Source organism: Bos indicus, chromosome 10 (genome assembly GCF_029378745.1).
Source record: "Bos indicus isolate NIAB-ARS_2022 breed Sahiwal x Tharparkar chromosome 10, NIAB-ARS_B.indTharparkar_mat_pri_1.0, whole genome shotgun sequence".
NCBI lineage: Eukaryota > Metazoa > Chordata > Mammalia > Artiodactyla > Bovidae > Bos > Bos indicus.
In genome coordinates this window covers 21,783,086-21,801,783 of record NC_091769.1, presented here as the reverse complement: position 1 = coordinate 21,801,783, position 18,698 = coordinate 21,783,086, and the positions used below count along the sequence as shown (strand labels likewise).

General features: G+C 43.1%; 1 protein-coding gene and 1 non-coding gene across 5 annotated transcripts; one reads left to right on the top strand and one right to left on the bottom strand.

The window, feature by feature from the left end:
- Positions 1-612: 612 nt before the first annotated feature.
- PRMT5 (protein arginine methyltransferase 5) lies at positions 613-8,407 on the bottom strand. Of its 4 annotated transcripts, none has more exons than XM_070797122.1 (17): positions 8,388-8,407; positions 7,403-7,521; positions 7,007-7,092; positions 6,715-6,849; positions 6,250-6,362; positions 5,868-5,917; positions 5,498-5,661; positions 4,893-5,054; positions 4,640-4,717; positions 4,489-4,547; positions 4,279-4,401; positions 4,021-4,196; positions 3,075-3,184; positions 2,734-2,827; positions 2,436-2,552; positions 2,068-2,132; positions 613-1,160 (listed from the first exon to the last, which is right to left on the bottom strand). In XM_070797122.1, the coding sequence occupies exons 2-17, from the start codon at positions 7,503-7,505 to the stop codon at positions 1,008-1,010; spliced, it is 1,788 nt and encodes a 595-aa protein (XP_070653223.1). In that variant the 5' UTR covers positions 7,506-7,521; positions 8,388-8,407; the 3' UTR covers positions 613-1,007. The 4 variants fall into 4 exon arrangements, with proteins under 4 accessions (XP_070653223.1, XP_019823924.1, XP_019823925.2 ...); XM_019968365.2 differs by lacking the exon at positions 8,388-8,407 and adding an exon at positions 8,186-8,340; XM_019968366.2 differs by lacking the exon at positions 8,388-8,407 and adding an exon at positions 8,100-8,225.
- Positions 8,408-8,649: 242 nt separating this feature from the next.
- On the top strand, positions 8,650-8,722 carry TRNAR-ACG (transfer RNA arginine (anticodon ACG)). The gene has a single exon. It is a non-coding gene; the product is annotated as a tRNA-Arg (tRNA).
- Positions 8,723-18,698: the final 9,976 nt, after the last annotated feature.

Genomic DNA, 18,698 nt, shown 5'->3' with positions numbered 1-18,698 from the left:
CTATCTGACGTCCACCCTCACATTCCAGGAGCCTCCAGAACTCCCAGATACTTCAACTGCCTAATATAGCTGCCAAAAACGTAGCTGATTAAAACATGGGAGACGGCCATGAACTCACAGGAACCGTTTGAGTACTGATTTGAATATTAACTTTTTATCATTATACCAATTCCTTTTCTGTAAAAATGTAAACTTGAACTAGATTACCTCTTAGGACTTCAAACTCTAATCCTGTGTTTTTATCCAAACAAAATAAATGGCTTCTTGCTGGAGAAGTGTGGATGACTTCCAGTTAACACTCCCAAGAGGTAACAGAGGAGCTGGTAGTGCAGCAGCTCAGGAAGGTGGAAGGGAAGCTGGCTTCACTCACTACCCCATCTCTCTCCGTGGCAGCAAACTCCATGCCTCCTCCCCAGAAAAGAACCTAATCAGGTCCTAAAGGACAAGACCTCTCTGTAGCTGGTCAGAAAGGCTTGTACCTGGGAGTCCAAGAGTCATCACTAAGCTTCTTAGATAGGAAATAAACCTAGGCCCCTTCAAGTATTGGATAAGAGCATAGATCTGAATATGTGTAAGTAATAGTTGAAGAAGTAGAGGCAGGGGGCAGCAGAGTTGGAGCAGGAAAGACCATAACCTCATTTTATTTGTATTTCCTCCTTACACAAAACCATCAAAATAGGAACAGAGATGGACAGGGAAGAGGGCTGAAAATTTGTTCAATACACATGTTCTCAGAGCTATCCCAGGGAGCCTTTGAGGCTGAATGCCTGTTGGAGTAGCCACAGATCCAACATGAATTCCTCATGCTCAGGCCTGAAGTCTTCACAGATTGGTGGCGTGAGCCCCACAATTCTCCTTTGCCATCTTGATGTAAGGTAGGAAAGCAGACTGAAATGTTCCTCTCTGATGGGCACAGCGAATCAGAGCCCATGGTGTACTGCACCTTCTGTGCTACAGGAACAGAATCTGCAGCTGCTTCCAAGGCTTCCAGACACTTGCAGGCAGGGCTAGAGGCCAATGGTGTAAGAGCGGCCTGTGGGGTTGTGAATAGCAGAGCAGACCGGTGCCGTCACAGCCCACTCATACCACACCTTCTTAGAGTTGCTGCATCGCCAGAAACGCACACAGATGGTCTGGCCTTCACGGACCGTAATGGGCTGCTATAAGAAGAAAGATAGGGAGGTTCAGGGTGGAGCTAATGAATTTTATGTGGCAAGGTACTAAGTTAAGTGTGGAGATAATGATGAAACGTAACATTCCAACCCTCATGAGGTTTGAAATCTATCAAAACAAATAATCAGAACTGAACAATCTGACACTGAACAAATAATCAAAAGTAGGATGAATGCTGTGAACAGGGACAGTACCTATGAAAAGTAATGCTAACCTAGTCTATGAGGTCAGGGAAAATTATCTGACAATAAGAATGTCTAATAAGACCTGGAAGATAAAGTCACCTGGGTCAGAAAATGAGCCAAGAACTTTATAGGCAGAGGACAAAGGTGTGAAAAACCCTGAGGCAGGAAAGAACATGGGGTATTAGAGGAACCAAAAGAAGGTCCAAGGACTGAGCAATGTAAACAAAGGACAGCAGCTGCAAAGGCAGGTGAAAACTAGATCACACCAAGTCTAAGGAAGATTTAAGACTTTATCCTGGGACTTCTCTGGCGGTCCAGTGGTTAAGACTCTGCACTTCCACTGTGTGGAGCGTGGGTTCAATCCCTGGTCAGGGAACTAAGATCCCACATGCTATGTGCCAAAACAAACTTTATCCTAAGGGAACTGGAAAGATATTGAAGGGTTTTAAAAGCAGGAGAGAGAGACAGGATCATATTTGTGCTTTTAAAAGAAGACTCTTGCTCCAGGTACAGAATGGACAGAAGAACAGCCTAAGTAGATGTGGGAAGCCAGGTGGAAGGCCACTGCAAATATCCCAACATCTACAACTGCACGTGAGAGCAGCAGAACAAGGGTCACAGCCAAGCGTTATCCTGGGAGGAGGAAAGGGGCAAAACATCAATGCCATAAGTTACTTTTTAACCCAAGGAGCCTTAAGGTGAAACCTACCTTAATGGGGAAGAGGATGGGAAACCATGAAAACATCCCAGGAGAGTGAGTCTCTGGACGGATACCTGAGTGGACAAAATAATGATAAAAATTGAGAATAACTGATTGCTGTACACCTGAAACTAACACAACATTGTTTTAACTATATTCCAATAAAAATTAACAACAACAACAAAACAAGGTCTCTGTGACACTGTTTTTTGCCTAGGTTGAGGACAGTCTCATCTGTAAACATGGAAACAAGTCATCAAAGATCTCCATTCACTGATTGCTCAGTTCCTTGTGACTCCAAATGCAACATGTATTAAATACATAAGCTGCCCAGGTAGCATACTCTTAAACCCCCATCCACTGCCCCAGACACTCACTCAGAGTGATGTCCTGATAAAGCACAGTCTCAAAGTAGCCTGCAAAACCATGCAGCACTGTGTTCACCTCCACAGGAAACTCCAAGGTACAGTAGCGATTGTTGTCAATCATAGGATCTGTCAGGGAAGAGCTGTGTGGGTGATGAGGAACCAGAAACCGTAGACAGCTTGGTAAAGCATAAGCAGGAACCAGGAAAGGAAGCCTAGATAAGAGGCCAGATAGACCCAGGACAGCAAGGGAAGAAACCAGGGAGGTGAGCTCCCCATTCAGTCAGAGGACAGCCATGCAGGAACCCACCTCTGTTAGGATGGCTGAAGGTAAAACAGGGCTGGGGTGCAGACAGCTGGTGGAAATTGTGCAGTCGTACCACATAAGGCATCTCAAACTGGGCCTGTCCCAAAACAGAGAAAATGATATCTGAAGAAGATAGGTGAGCACTACCTAATTCCTCAGGGAATACAGCCCAAGCTCTAACGACACGGACAAAGATAAAAACGTAGTTTCACTTCAGTTACTTTCCCACATCCCCAACTCTTTCATCTCTTCATCTCCTCCAGTGGAAGAAAACAGTTATGCTGACAGAGAAAAAGAAAAGCATTAAAGAGAGAAGAGACCACCAGAAGAGAGTGGCTCTTTACCTCAGGGTCACGGTCCTTTTCCCGACAGGCTCGGACCTCATTGTATAGCTTGGAGGAGGAGATGGGAGCTAGAAAGGAGGTGTACTCCCCAGGAATGCTCACGCCATCATCTGCAGAGCAGAAGGGGCACATTACTTCCCAGCGGATAGAAATGGTGCATCTGTACTGAAGGCCCAGACCTCCCACATCAAAAAAGACCAGGCAGCTCCATGTTGTCACATTCCCAGGCCACCCTGCCCCCTGCTCATGCCCTAAAGCATTCTACTTCCAGGTTAATTTAGAGTCACATAAGAGTAAAACTGGAAGGAACCCAAAGTATTCTAATCTAATGGTCCTTAACTTTCTTTCCTTTGAGCTAGTGATGAATCCAAGGTACATGTCATGGCAGTTCAGGGAGTCCACAGATCTCAGACTAAGAATCTCTGCTCTGGGGGCTTTCCTGGTGGCTCAGTGGTAAAGAGTCCATCTGCCAATGCAGAAGACATGGGTTCGATCCCTGATCTGGAAAGATCCCACATGCAGAGGAGGAACTAAGCCTATGTACCACAACTACTGAGCCCACGCGCCCCAGAGCCTGTGCACTGCAGCAGGAGAAGCCACTGCAATGAGAAGCCCATGCACGGCAACTAGAGAGTAGCCCCCGCTCTCCCCGACTAGAGAAAAGTCCATGCAGCAACGGAGACCCAGCACAGCCATAAATGACTAAATAAATATTTTTTAAGTTTCTGCTCTGGTCCACTCCCCTCATTTTACAGATGTGAACACCCACACCCGAGGTTCAGGGAGATTGTGTCACTTGCTAAGGGCACTGACTCAAGTCAGCCCTGCCTCCCCTAAACTCTGTAACCTCTTCTAAGCTGCTGCCACACCCACCCCTGCTCAACCCAGGAGCCTTCCCAGTTGATAATCCAATCCCCTTATTCAGTACACCCCAGCCTGGAGGCACCTTTTAGGAAGTGCTGGGCTCCATCCAGGCACTCAGGTGACAGTTCATTGTCAGCAAAGGACCCCAGAAGCTCACTGACAATGATATCTGCTTTCTCTGGAGCCACCCACTCCCGCATGTCCGATGAGACTACTGTCACCTGGCTTCCCCATTCTTCAAACTGCCAGTTCTCCAACCTGAAACAGATGAAACGAGTCAGGAGGAGAAAGAAATACTGGCACTGGGGCCAAACTTCCCAGCATGAAGGTTGCCACTCACGTCACCACAGCATTTGGGTTCTTCTCCACAGCGTACAATTTTATCCGCCGGTCAGCCTGCTTGGCGGCCCGCAGGGAAGCATTCACCAGGGGCCCCCGGCCTGCTCCCAGCACCATCAGCACTCTAAGAAACAGAGGGAGCAGTCAAGCTGACTGTACATGTAGAGAGGCAGGCATGCACATCTCTGGGAATCAGGCAGAGAGCACTCACTGGATGTTGGTGTCCTTCTCTTCCTCTGGCACTCGATCTAACAGACATTTATAGATGGCCTGGGGGGCAGGAGGGAAGACCCTGTGGCTGTAATGCCATCTTCACCCAGGTCATCCCAGCCCTTTGCCTGATACTGAGACCCATACTATACCTGCTGGTACTGAGAGTATTTGATGGGGTCCTTTTCGAACACTTCGTATGTCTGAGATTCCAGGTTATCCATCAGTGGCTGATGAATGAGAGGAAAAAGACAGAGTAAGTTAGCCACTTTTTGGCAAGGACAGTGCACCAGAATACCAAAACCTTCCCACTGTCCCCTGAGGTCCAGTGAGATTTTATGGTACCTGCTCTCAAGATACATTTCCTCCCCCCACCCCCATCCTCTTAGTGGACACCAGACCCACCTGGAGTGGAGACTGCAGGTAATCTTCATAGCCCTTGGCAAAGAGTTCGTAGGCATTGGGTGGAGGTCGGTTCTGGCTCAGGTATTCCAAGTATTGGAGGTAGGAGCAGAACTCCTTCTCTGAGTGGTGGTTGGTGCCTGTGATGATGAACTGTACCTCCAACTGTGAGAATAAGTAAGGCCATCAGACACAGTCCTTGAACCAAGAGGGTATTATTGAAGCTTATGGTCAAAGAGCTTCAGCATAAAATAAGGCCCAGATCACCAAATACCTCTGAATACCAACAAAAGCACCAAGAGCCCTCCTATACCACATAAGCATCACCTGGCACAAGGGACCCCATGAATCATTGCTGGAACTTCTTAGATCAAACTTTCTGCAAAGTTCTCATGATACCCGATTCCTTTTGAAATGTTTCTGGGGCTTCTACTGCTATTTGTTCTTTTGCTCTCAAGGCCCCCAGCTTTGCTGAAATTGCGCTCCAGAAATTAGAGAGGAAGAGTCAGCCCCACAAAGGGAAAAAAAAAAAAAAAAAAAATCCCATCACACATGTGTGAGTAAAACAAGATTAGCTGGAACACCTTTAGAACCCTTCCACTACACACCTTGAGAAGTCGGAAGATCAACCTCTGGTGCATCTTAGAAAGAACAGGAAATCCCTTCTTATTGGTCAGGAAAATGCTAGTGGGGAGAATGGCTGCTTTGATGGGCTCCCCAAGCCAACGATCAATGACATGATTAGATGGGAGGTCAGCACCAATTTCAAGAGCTACAAAAGGGAAAACAAAGACCTGTCAATCACATAGGCCAGAATCTTTGCGTGCTCTTTTGTGCAAGATCTGTCTCCTCCTTAAGGAAGGCAGACTAAAGCATGGAGAAAGTATGCCCCAGCAGCCAAGTATACATGAGACTCCTGATTTTTAGTCACAGGACTTCAGAGAAGGATAACCTATCCCAGGATCTTTGTGGACTTACCCACTGCAATCCTCTTGCTGTAATCACATAAGGTCCGGAAGTTGTGCCACCTGTGCAGAGTCAAAACACAGAAGTTAGTTGCTCAGTCGTGTTCAACTCTTTGTGACCCCATGGAGTGTAGCCCTCCAGGCTCCTCTGTCCATGGAATTTTCCAGACATGAATACTAGAGTGGTTTGCCAGTTCCTTCTCCAGGGGATCTTCCTGACCTAGGGATTGAACCCAGGTCTCCAGCATTGCAGGCAGACCATTTACTGTCTGAGCCACCAGGGAAGCCCATCAAATACATATGGCCCACCAATCACCACACCTCAGGGAGACCTTCCTACAGGTTCCACTCTGTACTTCCCTCCACCCCAGGTACAGCCGCAAAAGGAAACATACCACATCCATGTCTTCTCCTCTCCACTGTACTCCTCTGTGTGTGAAGTTGGTGCGTTCTCAATTATATCATCTCTCAGGTCCTCTGGTGCCACCAATGGCACCCGCATCCAGAACTGCACATGAATAATAAATAGGTTCAACACCCTATTTAGAATTGTTTTGAACCCATTAGGTCCAGAAAGCTTCCTTCAATTAAAAAGATCTTGATCCAGATTTCAAGCTAATCCCCTTATATCCTTTTCCCAAGTTGTGATTATATGCCGTCTTTTATCTCTGGAAGTTGCGGGAAATAACTGATATTCTGTACGTTTTATAATACTTTGCTTACCACTCTTATTGTGGGTAGGCAGTACTGACATTTCAATTCTCCCAAATGCACCCTTTACTGAATGGCTAGGAACAAGAAGATACTTAGCACAGCCTGACTATCATAATATGCAGCAGGAAAGGAAGCCCTCGCCATACCATGGAGGAGTGGTGGCCAGTGTGGATGTGATTGGTCAAAACTCTCGCCAAGTTTGTGTTATCTTCCTGATTTAGGGGCAGCAGGAAAGCTGGAAGACCCAAATATGCCCCAAAATTCAGCTCCTGTAACATAGCCTGGAATAGAGATTAAAAGGATAAAGTTAAGAGCTAGCAGCTCAAATAGCTTTAATTGCATTATATCAAATTTACTAAGTTACAGAGTGGAGAAAAAGTGCTCTTCCCACCCAGCTTGTTTACAGGTATTTAGAGTCAGTGAAGAGGTCAGTCTTACCGCCTCAGAGTTCCTGCGTATCTTCTCCACTTTTGAGTCTGGACGAATCCATGGAGAAAGCTTTCCCACAATTAGTGTATTCCAGTCTGCACTCCCCCACCCAAGAAAGACAAAGACTAAATAAGGTTCAGCACTTTACTCATTCAATTTCTAGTTCTTAACAGGGAATAGAGTTAGAGATGAAAGACAAAGACTTTTTCTATCACAGATACAGGAGAGCCTGACAGAACAGGGAACTAAGGCTTTTAGTAGGCAGGTAAGGAGAGAACACGAGTTATCTATATCCGTGGGGCGAACCAATATATCCAAGTCAAGAAAGGAAGAGGAGGAAGGCACTGATAAAGCATAAGTTGTTACTGCCTCTAATAATTAAGGGGCATGTGGGATGCTCCCTACCCCTTCCTGACAGCAGTAGGTCTGATCGTGTCTGGGGGCCCGGCCGACTCTTAGCAGGTTCCTGAGTGAATTCCCTCTTGAAACGCGGGTGGAACACAGGCATGCAGAGGAAATCAAACCTACAACCGCGACAGACCCAGAATCGTCATGTAAAGACAGCAGCAGTGCCCAGAGATCCAAGTAATTGGACTGGCTCTCTTGATTCTGCACAACCCTTTCGGCTGCCACCAGCGACCCGACTAGACTGCTGAATTCAGCCAACCTTGGGGCATATCACTTCCGCTGTACTGTGCCTCAATTTCTCGCCAGGACACAGCCATGGAAAAGATGAGTTAAGAGAAAAGATGAATATCCACACCACGTGGACTTTCTACTCTGCTGTCACTGGTTTTCCGAGACTGTCACATCCAGATCGGCAGCAGTACTGCCCAAGTATCCCCCCTCAAGGTTTAGCTCTCCTCTCCCTAACCTCCTATTTCTCCCAATTTCATACGGTAATCTCGCTCCCCAGGGCCCGGGAGGTCTCTACGCCCCCTTTTTGAGTTTACCTGATAACTCCTCCGACTTTGGGGTTCAGTAACCACACGCCCCCAATAAGTTTCCCGCCCTCCTCTCAAGCTCCAGGGCCCGAGGCTTCTCATCCCGAAGGACTAAATGGTTTCTCCCGCCCTGGTCTCATCCACTTCGACCCCCTCACCCCTGCCTCTCGGGGATGACTGGTCTGTCCCTCTCGGTCCCCGAGTTCGGACCCCGCATTCAGCTCGCAGAGGTCCAGGCCCTCACCCCTGCTTGGCCACAGCCCCCAGTGTGTCAGCTATTTCGGGGACGCAATTCAGGTCCCTCCCGCTGGACACGCGGCTTCCACCGGCACCACCGACCGCCATCGCCGCCATCTTTTCCCTCGCGCAATCCACGCCGAGATTCCCTGAAGCTAGCAGCCAATCACAAAGCCGGAAAAAAGCCCCCAGAAGGCGGGACGTTTCACCTTAACAACCAGAGCGTCTCCCACGGCTCTGGAGCTGGAGGAGGAGGGGTGGGGAGTGGCTCTTCTCGCCAATCCGCGGGCTGCACAGTGACGTACGTCGAGGCTTCGGAAAAATCACCAATCTCAGGGTCTAGTTCTCGACGAATTTAATCTCCCATAATGCTTTGTGTACTCGTAGAACTCCGTGCAGAGACTACACGTCCCATGAAGCCCTGCAGTATAAGCTTGAAGTGTCATCATTGGGGCCACCAAAGTCGTCTCGGGGCCAGTGGCGCAATGGATAACGCGTCTGACTACGGATCAGAAGATTCCAGGTTCGACTCCTGGCTGGCTCGGTGGGACGCGTGCGTTTTTGTTGCATCCCATGCAATACTGTCATAAGCAGTATTTTGAAAGTCTCCCGTTCTTCCCTTTCTAAATTTCCTTATGATCTCCTCTTACCCTCATTTTTAGCTCATAATTTTATTGCTTTCTGCAGCCATTTTATGTCAGCTTTTTCCATTGCCTAATTCAAAGGTGGTTCTTGTGTCTCTACTTAGGTCCTTCAAAATCCTGAGAAAATTAAGGTAATGACTAAACTGGGCTTTGTATGGGCCTTAGTATATTTTAAAATAGATTGTGGCAATTTAGCCACCAATTCCTTTCTATTCTATATTTCAAACAAACAAAAAATAAATATCTAAACACACACTAAGATAGGAAGGAAAAAAAAAACAAACTCATGGTGAGGAATTACAGTGGAGAGGAGTTAGGAACAGCCTGGCGGAGACCTGAGAGAATCTCAACATTTTCCTTTTGAGAGAATCTCTACATTTTCCTTTTGAGAGAATCTCTACATTTTCCTTTGTGAACAGCTGCTACAGGGATGGAAAAGAAGGAAAAGAATGAAGCAAAGAAAGATATAGGGAGGAGAAAGAGAACCTGAAGGCAGGGGCCCAGCGGTGTTGAGGGCCTGGCAGCGAGGATGGATAGAGAACACAATACGAAAGGCCCGAGGCAGGAGATCACTTAGTGACCGACTGACAGGAAGCCTGACATGGGAAGTCTGCGGGTGAAGCCCAAGATTTTGGCCTCTTTGAGTGCTACAGGAAGTGAGAAGCTCTTTTAGGGAGAATCAGGGTTTCGGTTTGGAAATGCTGAATTTGACGCCTAGGGGGCGCTGTGTAACAGAGAGTTGGATGAATAGTGATCCTGAACCAGACAAGATTTGGAAATCGCCAGAAGAGAGGTAGTGACTAGCCACGAGACTGGTTGAGATGACCGTAGCCCGTGGGGGATCAGAGTTCTGAGAAATACGGAATGGGTATGGATAGGATAAGCTATAAGGAGCCCTGGGTGCAATGTATTTAGTGCGTGCCCCCAAAAGATAAAGCTTAGAAAACTAAAGAAATAAGAAAATGCCTATGAAGCTTAAGAATTGGAGGTACTTTTATCCTATCTTCTTCTTATTACTAGACTTTATTTCTTAAAACAGTTTTAGAATTATAGAAATATTGAGCAGGTAGTACAGCACAGCCAGCTCTCTCATGTCTTCCTACAGCTTTCTCTATTTTTGATGACCTTGATAGTTTTGAGGAATACTGGTTAGGTATACTGAAGGACATCTCTCCACTGGAATTTGTCTGATGGGGTTTTTCATTAGACTGGGGTTATGGGTTTGGGGGAGGAAGATCACAGAGGTAAAGTGGCCATTTTCATCACATCATATCGAGTACATATCATCAACATAATTTTTGACTGTTAATATTGACCTTTATGACCTGGTAGAACTAGTGTTTATCAGGTTTCTCTACTGAAAAATTACGCTCCTCCCCCCCACCCCTTCCATCCTGTACTCTGGAAGGAAGTCACTGTGTGCATTCCACACTTAAGGAGAAGGGAGTTATTCCTTCCCTCCTTTAAGGTGAAGTGTCTCCAGTATTTCTTTGAATTCTTCCCTGAAGATCTTAAGAGTAGGGAGTTGACGGGAAGTGGGTGATTCTCTGCCGACATTATAAGAAGAAGAAGAGTTGTTGGGAAAGCCTGCTTGTTGTTCTCTGCCCCAGCTGTGCCCAACCAAACTCTATATTCACAGAAGACTTATGAGATGTTCGTCTTCAGAAAAAGTTAATTATCTGGGCTGTGGACCATCTGTGTTCCTAGCATCTTCCTCCTGATGTCAAGCTGGCTGGTGGCTGTTCTGTTGATTGTTAACTAACCCATCCATGGGTGAAAGGGAGAGAGGAAAATCTATGAAATCGTAATGTCAGTTTTGTCATCAGCGAAAATAATTTTCAAAAGGTTTTGTGTTAAAAAGAGCCTAGAATTTCTGACTGACCTTAAAGTAAGTTTAGATTGGCTGAATTTCATTCATCTGAGATGTTTTTGTTTTTTCATTCGAAATGATCTCTACTGTGTGGCAAGCATGATGCCGAACGGTTCCAGGTAATTCCACACCACATTGCTCTCCACCTCTTCTACAACACTTTGCTTTGTCTTAAAGAACAGCACAGACTGTGGGTCTGTCTATATGAGCTACAGAGGAGCAAAAGGGAATGAATGAAAAAGAAATAGAGAACCTTTTAAAGGGCTTGGCCCTAGGCATAAAGTCAGAGTTAATCAGTTCTGTCTTATCCTCTGCTTCCCTCTCCTCTGCTCTCCATTCTGAACTTTTGGGCTCAGAAGTATGTGAGTCACTGTTACGCTATTGCATGTAGGCCTTTGCTGGAATGAAGATAGGGATTTGGTGGGTGAGAAGTAATGTTGCTTTCTCCAGGAGCCAGTGACTAACAGGTCAGAGCTCTGGAAACATTTCTGGAAGGAAAGGAGTACCCACTTCCAGATAATCCTCCAGCATTCCGCATCTTCAGGCCCAGTCCTTCTACCTGCTCCTGTTTTTCTGTCCTTGTTTAAATACTGCCAGTGAATTGTAAACTCTCCTTTCACTTTCTCTTGGGCTCTCCTCCTCCCTCAACACTGGTCTCCCTCCCCAGGCCCACCTTCACTTACCTCTGTGCCTGCCCAGCCAGCCGCACTCTTCAACCCCAAAATAATGGCCCATTTGACCCTCCTACTGCTCCAAATTGCTTCTTCACAATCAAGGCTGTCCTCCAGCTATGAAAGTGGCAGAGTTACTGAGGCAAAATAATCTGTGCCAATTTGCATTCTCTTCCTTGTCATCTCTATTATACAGTATTTATCTGTCAAAATGAATAGAAAGTAGAAACTGTTCTGGAACATAGAAAAAGACGGAAAACTACCCAATTGTTTAGGAGGCCAGAATATACCTAATATCAAAACCTGTCAGAAGGAGGACCTTCCAAAAGAGCAAACCTATAGACTTAGCTAACTTAGGAATATAAATGTAAAAATCCTATAATATTTGAGATTAACAATAAATGTCAATAGTATATTAACATAATAATAATATACCAGAAACAGGGTTTATCCCAGGAATTAACACAGGTTAGGTATTAGGAAATTTATTTATATGATAAGTCAAAAGTAAAGCAAACAAGAAAAACATTTGATCATTTGTAATAGTCATCAAAGAGAACATGGCAAGTAATTTCCATTTTCTAAAACATTCTTTTTTTTTTAATTATTTTTATTGATTTATGTATTTGGATGGGCCGGGTCTTGGTTGCCACATGCAGGATCTAGTTTTCTGACTAGGGATTGAACCCCAGCCCTCTGCATTGGGAATGCGGAGTCTTAGCCACTAGACCACCAGGGAAGTCCCTCTAAAACATTCTTAATAGTCTTAATATTCTTTATACATAAACACATATATATGTGTATGAAGTCAACAATTCATGTAAATATAAAATAATACAAGAATGTCTTATCTCATCACCGTGTTATTTAATATTATTCTAAAAAAATCCAATACAATAAGCCTGGAAATTTTCAAAAAGGAGTTATAACTTTTAGAAAGAGAGAGGCAAATTTATCATTGTTTGCAGATGATATGATTGTGTATATAGAAAATCCATAAGAACCAATTCAAAAATGATGAGAATTAATAATGGCATTCAGAGACACCACTTGATACAAGACAAATATAAAACATATCCTAGCCTTCTTATAAACTAAGAATAACCAGTTAAAAGACGTAACTAATAAAAGTATCCCAATAACATGGTAGTTAAGGTCATAGACGGTAGAGCCAGGTGGCAAGAGGTTAAAGCCCTATTTATCCATTTACTAACCATTTGAACTAACTCCTCTGGCCTCAGTTTCTTCATCTACAAAACAAAAATGTAAATTATAGTTATCTTATAAAGCTATGATGAACATTACATTAGTTAATATTGTAAAGCATTTAGAACCTTTCTGCACATAGGAAGCTTTCAATATACATTAGCTATTGTGATTAGTTTCTTACCCATTCACAGAGGTAACAATAATATCACCATAAAATACTTAGCTATAATCTTAGTGGAAAATATGAATAAACTATATACAGAAAACCTAAAATTTTGCTGACAGATATGAAGACTGAAAAAATGGAAAGACAAGCCATGTTCTTAGAAAAAAATGAATCTTATAAAGATGTCAATTCCTAATAGTTTCTCACTTTTTCTACATTTAATCACAATTCTAGTGGAATCTTTTTTTACTTTACTAAATGATTCTACCATTCACTGCTGAGTTTCCCAGGTGGCGCTACTGATAAAGAACCTGCCTGCTAATGGAGTAGATGTGAGAGATGCAGGCTCCATCCTTGGTTTGGCAAGAAGTAGCAACCTACTCCAGTATTCTTGCCTGGAGAATTCCATGGACAGAGGAGCCTGGTAGGCTATAGTCCATGGGGTCGCAAAGAGTCAAAACACGACTGAAGCGACTTAGCATACAAACATTCACTTGTTGTTGTTTTTTTTTAAAAAAGTAGACAAGAAAGCAAAGAAAAATTTTTATAAAGAGGAGGAAGGAGAGGGAATTTGCTCTTCATTTTTAGTCCATTACTTCAAACCCTTTATGAGACAAGCAATGTATAAATAAATAAAAGGCCACGATGTGCAGTGGGTACAAGAAGAGACAGAATAAAAAGGCTAAACTAATAGTCTAGAAACAGACCAGTTGCTTGTGTATATATGTGTGATAAATATATGAATTCAATTTATGATAATAACAGCTAACATTTATTGAGCCCTTATTTTGTGTCAGGTTCTATGAAAAGCACTTTACATTTACAAGAACCTGGTGATGTAGGAAATGTTAATCTATGGGTAAAGGAACTAAGTCTTAGAGAGATTAAGTGACTTGTGCCTCTAAGAAGGGGTTTAAATGGGGTACAAACCTAGGTCAACTGACTCAGAGCCTTTAATCTTAACCTTAAGACATACCATCTCTAATTTTCCTTCTAGAAAGCTATCCTAGACAATATTCACAAACTAGATAAAGGACAAAAATGGTATGGACCTAACAGAAGCAGAAGATATTAAGTAGAGATGGCAAGAATACACAGAAGAACTGTACAAAAAAAGATCTTCATGACCAAGATAATCACGATGGTGTGATCACTCACCTAGAGCCAGACATCCTGGAATGTGAAGTCAAGTGGGCCTTAGAAAGCATCACTACGAACAAAGCTAGTGGAGGTGATGGAATTCCAGTTGAGCTATTTCAAATCCTGAAAGATGATGCTGTGAAAGTGCTGCACTCAATATGCCAGCAAATTTGGACAACTCAGCAGTGGCCACAGGACTGGAAAAGGTCAGTTTTCATTCCAGTCCCAAAGAAAGGCAATGCCAAAGAATGCTCAAACTACCGCACAATTGCACTCATCTCACACACTAGTAAAGTAATGCTCAAAATTCTCCAAGCCAGGCTTCAGCAATACTTGAACCGTGAACTTCAGATGTTCAAGCTGGTTTTAGAAAAGGCAGAGGAACCAGAGATCAAATTGCCAACATCTGCTGGATCATGGAAAAAGCAAGAGAGTTCCAGAAAAACATCTATTTCTGCTTTATTGACTATGCCAAAGCCTTTGACTGTGTGGATCACAATAAACTGTGGAAAATTCTGAAAGAGATGGGAATACCAGACCACCTGACCTGCCTCTTGAGAAACCTATATGCAGGTCAGGAAGCAACAATTAGAACTGGACATGGAACAACAGACTGTTTCCAAATAGGAAAAGGAGTACATCAAGACTGTATATTGTCACCCTGCTTATTTAATTTATATGCAGAGTACATCATGAGAAATGCTGGGCTGGAAGAAGCACAAGCTGGAATCAAGTTTTGCCAGGAGAAATATCAATAACCTCAGATATGCAGATGACACCACCCTTATGGCAGAAAGTGAAGAGGAACTAAAAAGCCTCTTGATGAAAGTGAAAGAGGAGAGTGAAAAAGTTGGCTTAAAGCTCAACATTAAGAAAACGAAGATCATGGCATCTGGTCCCATCACTTCATGGGAAATAGATGAGGAAACAGTGGAAACTGTGTCAGACTTTATTTTTCTGGGCTCTAAAATCACTGCAGATGGTGATGGCAGCCATGAAATTAAAAGACGCTTACTCCTTGAAAGGAAAGTTATGACCAACCTAGATAACACATTGAAAAGCAGAGACATTACTTTGCCAACAAAAGTCCATTTGGTCAAGGCTATGGTTTTTCCAGTGGTCATATATGGATGTGAGAGTTGAACTGTGATGAAGGCTGAGCACCAAAGAATTGTTGCTTTGGAACTGTGGTGTCGGAGAAGACTCTTGAGAGTCCCTTGGACTGCAAGGAGATCCAACCAGTCCATTCTGAAGGAGATCAGCCCTGGGTGTTCATTGGAAGGACTGATGCTAAAGCTGAAACTTCAATACTTTGGCCACCTCATGCGAAGAGTTGACTCATTGGAAAAGACTCCGATGCTGGGAGGGATTGGGGGCAGGAGGAGAAGGGGACGACAGAGGATGAGATGGCTGGATGGCATCACCGACTCGATGGACATGAGTCTGAGTGAACTCCAGGAGTTGGTGATGGACAGGGAGGCCTGGCATGCTGTGATTGATGGGGTCACAAAGAGTCCAACACGACTGAGCAACTGAACTGAACTGAACTGAGGACAAAGAGTCATTAAGAGAAATGCTTAGTGTGACATTTTTCTGATTACAAAAAATGTAAAACAAGTTGGATATCTTATAGGAGTATGGTCAAATAAATCATCCATGCAATGAAATCTTAAGCAGCCATTAAAATCAATGTTGTCAGTGAAAATTTAATAATATGGAGAAATGTTCATGATACAGAATAACGTCAGTATGTGCAGAGAAAATGTATTTTCAGTTTTCTATAGTAAGCATGTTTTTTACTATATGGGAAACATTTTTTTCCAGTATGTATAAAATCTGTGATCTTTCCTTGGTCTTTCTGCTTGTTTCTAGTCTTCTTTCTTTTGAAGACCTATCAAAGGTCTCTCTCCTCTGTAGGACCCTCTAGCTCTCCGATCTTCAGTAGTCAGTCTCACTCATAGCAATACCTTAACAGTCCTCCTCCACACGCTACTATTTTTGGATTTGTTGTTTGTTTTTCATTTTTTTCCAGTTTTATTGAGAAATAATTGACATACCTCACTGTATAAGTTTAAGGCATACAGCATGACGGTTTGATTTACATACATTGTGAAATGATTACCACAGCAGGTTGGGCTAACATCACTTTATATAGATACAGTAAAAAGAAAAGAAACAAGAAAGGAAAAAATGTTTCTCCTTCAGATGAGAACTCTTAGGATTTACTCCCTTAACTTTTCCTATGGACAGAGGAGCCTGTTAGGCTGCAGTCCATGGGGTCTCGAAGAGTCGGACACAACTGAGCGACGTCACTTTCACTTTTCACTTTCATGCATTGGAGAAGGAAATGGCAGCCCACTCCAGTGTTCTTGCCTGGAGAATCCCAGGGACGGGGGAGTCTGGTGGGCTGCTGTCTATGGGGTCACACAGAGTCGGACACCACTGAAGTGACTTAGCATAGCATAGCATATATCATACAGCAATGTTAACTGTAGTCACCATGTTATACATTACATCCTTAGTAATAACTTATAACTGGAAGTTTGTACCTCTTTTTTTTTTCTCTTTTTAAACATATAATCGTATTTATGTATTTTTGGGGTGTGCTGGGTCTTCGTGACTGCGAAGGCTTTTTCCTAGTTGTGATAAGCAGGGGCCACTCTCTAGTTGTGGTGTGCAGGCTTCTCATTGGGGAGGCTTCTCTCCTTGCAGACCATGGGCTCTAGGGTGCCCAGTCTCAACAGTTGTTTCGCACAGGCTTAGTTGCTCCGAGGCATGTGGGATTTTCCCGAATTAGGGATTGAGTTCCTGTCTCTTGCACTGACAGCTGGATTCTTTACCACTGAGCCACCAGGGAAGCCCCTAGAAGTTTGTACCTCTTGATCATCTTCCTCCAACTCAGCCTTCTCCCGCTCTCCACCTCTGGCAACCACAAGTCTGATCTCTTTTCCTATGAGTTTGCTTTTTAGATTTCACCTATAAGTGAGATTATACAGCATTTGTCTTTCTCTGGACAGATTAATGTTTATTAAGCTCTACCACATGCAGTATTAACATATTAATATATTATCTCACCTAATGCTCAGGACATACTAGAACTTATTAATATACCCATTTTGTAGATAGAAAACTGAGGTTAAGTGTTTTGAACAAAGTTATGCTTCAGCTATATAGGAAGAGCCAGAATAAGAATCCATTTCTTCTGATTCTCAACCCATTGCTTTTTCTTTTACAATATGATGTTTCCCCAAATGTGGTATAAGGACCCTGGGGCTCTCTTAGACTCTTTTAGGAAGTGTATGAGGATCTCCTCCATGTCTGTGTGAGATTTGACTTACTTTATTCAGTTAGAGCCACTTATTGTAACAGAAAGCAGATATGAGAATCCAGCCGTCTTCTATTAAGTCAGATACCAAGGAGATTTGCAAAAATATAAAACAATATCACTCTTCTCATACATTCTTTTTGATTTGGAAAATACAGTTTTTTAATTAAAATGTATTATTTAATGTTAACACGCAATGGACTTATTTTTTTAATGAATTAATATTTAAAATTTTTTCGGTTTTTATTTACTTATTTTTAATTTTTTAAAAACTTTTTATTTGTACTGAGGTATAGCCAATTAACAAACAATGCTGTGATACTTCCAAGTGAACAGTGAAGGGACTCAGCCATATATACATGTATCCACTCTCCCCTGAACTCCCCTCCCATCCAGGCTGCCACATAACAATGAGCAGAGTTCCATGTGCTATACAGTAGGTCCTTGTTGGTCATCATTTTAAATATAGCAGTGTGTACACGTTCATCCCAACTCCCTAACTATCCCTGCCCCTCATCCTCTCCCCCACCCCAACCCCTGTAACCATTAGCTCCTTCTGGAAGTCTGGAAGTCTGTTTCTGTTTTATAAGCAAATTCATTTGTGTAATTTCTTTTTAGATTCCACATGTAAGGGATGTCATAGGATAGTCTCCTTCCCTCTCTGGCTTACTTCACTCAGAATGATGCTCTCTAGGTCCACTGTTGCTGCAAGTGGCATTATTTCATTCTTTTTAATGGCTGAGTAATAATTTCATTTATTTCATTCTTCTTGATGGCTGAGTAATATTTCCATTTAATATTACTGGATATTGGAAAGTACCACATCTTCTTTATCCATTACTCTGTTGATGGGCATTTAGGTTGCTTCCATGTCTTGCCTATCGTAAACAATACTGTAATGAACACTGGGGTGCATGTTTTCTCAGTTTTTGAAACCTTTTTTGATCGGGAAAATATTCAGCTGCTTAAATATTGTGAATGTCTGGACTGTCAGATACATCATCTCAACATGTAAATGTCAAACCACGTTTCAAAGCCAAATGTAATTTACCTGGATTTTTTTCTTTGCTTTTCTCTAACAAGGACAACTAAAACCATTCTATATTGTATTCATCTCTTCAGTCTTTAAAATAGTTTTAAAAATAACGTTCAAGTAAACTTCCAGCAATTATCTTCAACTTTTTCTGAATAAAAAGTTCCCATTCTTAAGTCCTGGGCTTCCCTGGTGGTCCAGTGGCTACGACTCACACTCTCAATGCAGAGGGCAAGGGTTTGATCTCTAGTCAGGGAACTAGATCGCACATGCCACAGCTAAGACCCAGTGCAGCCAAATAAATAAATATATATTTTTAAAAAGACAGGCTTTTAATTCATTTACTTGATATTACTCAGTGGCATTTTATCTGTAGTAGGAGGAGGAAAATAAAATTTCAAGGAATATTAGAAAACCATTTAAGCCTTCCTCTTTGCTGCCTCCTTACGTATGACATGTTCA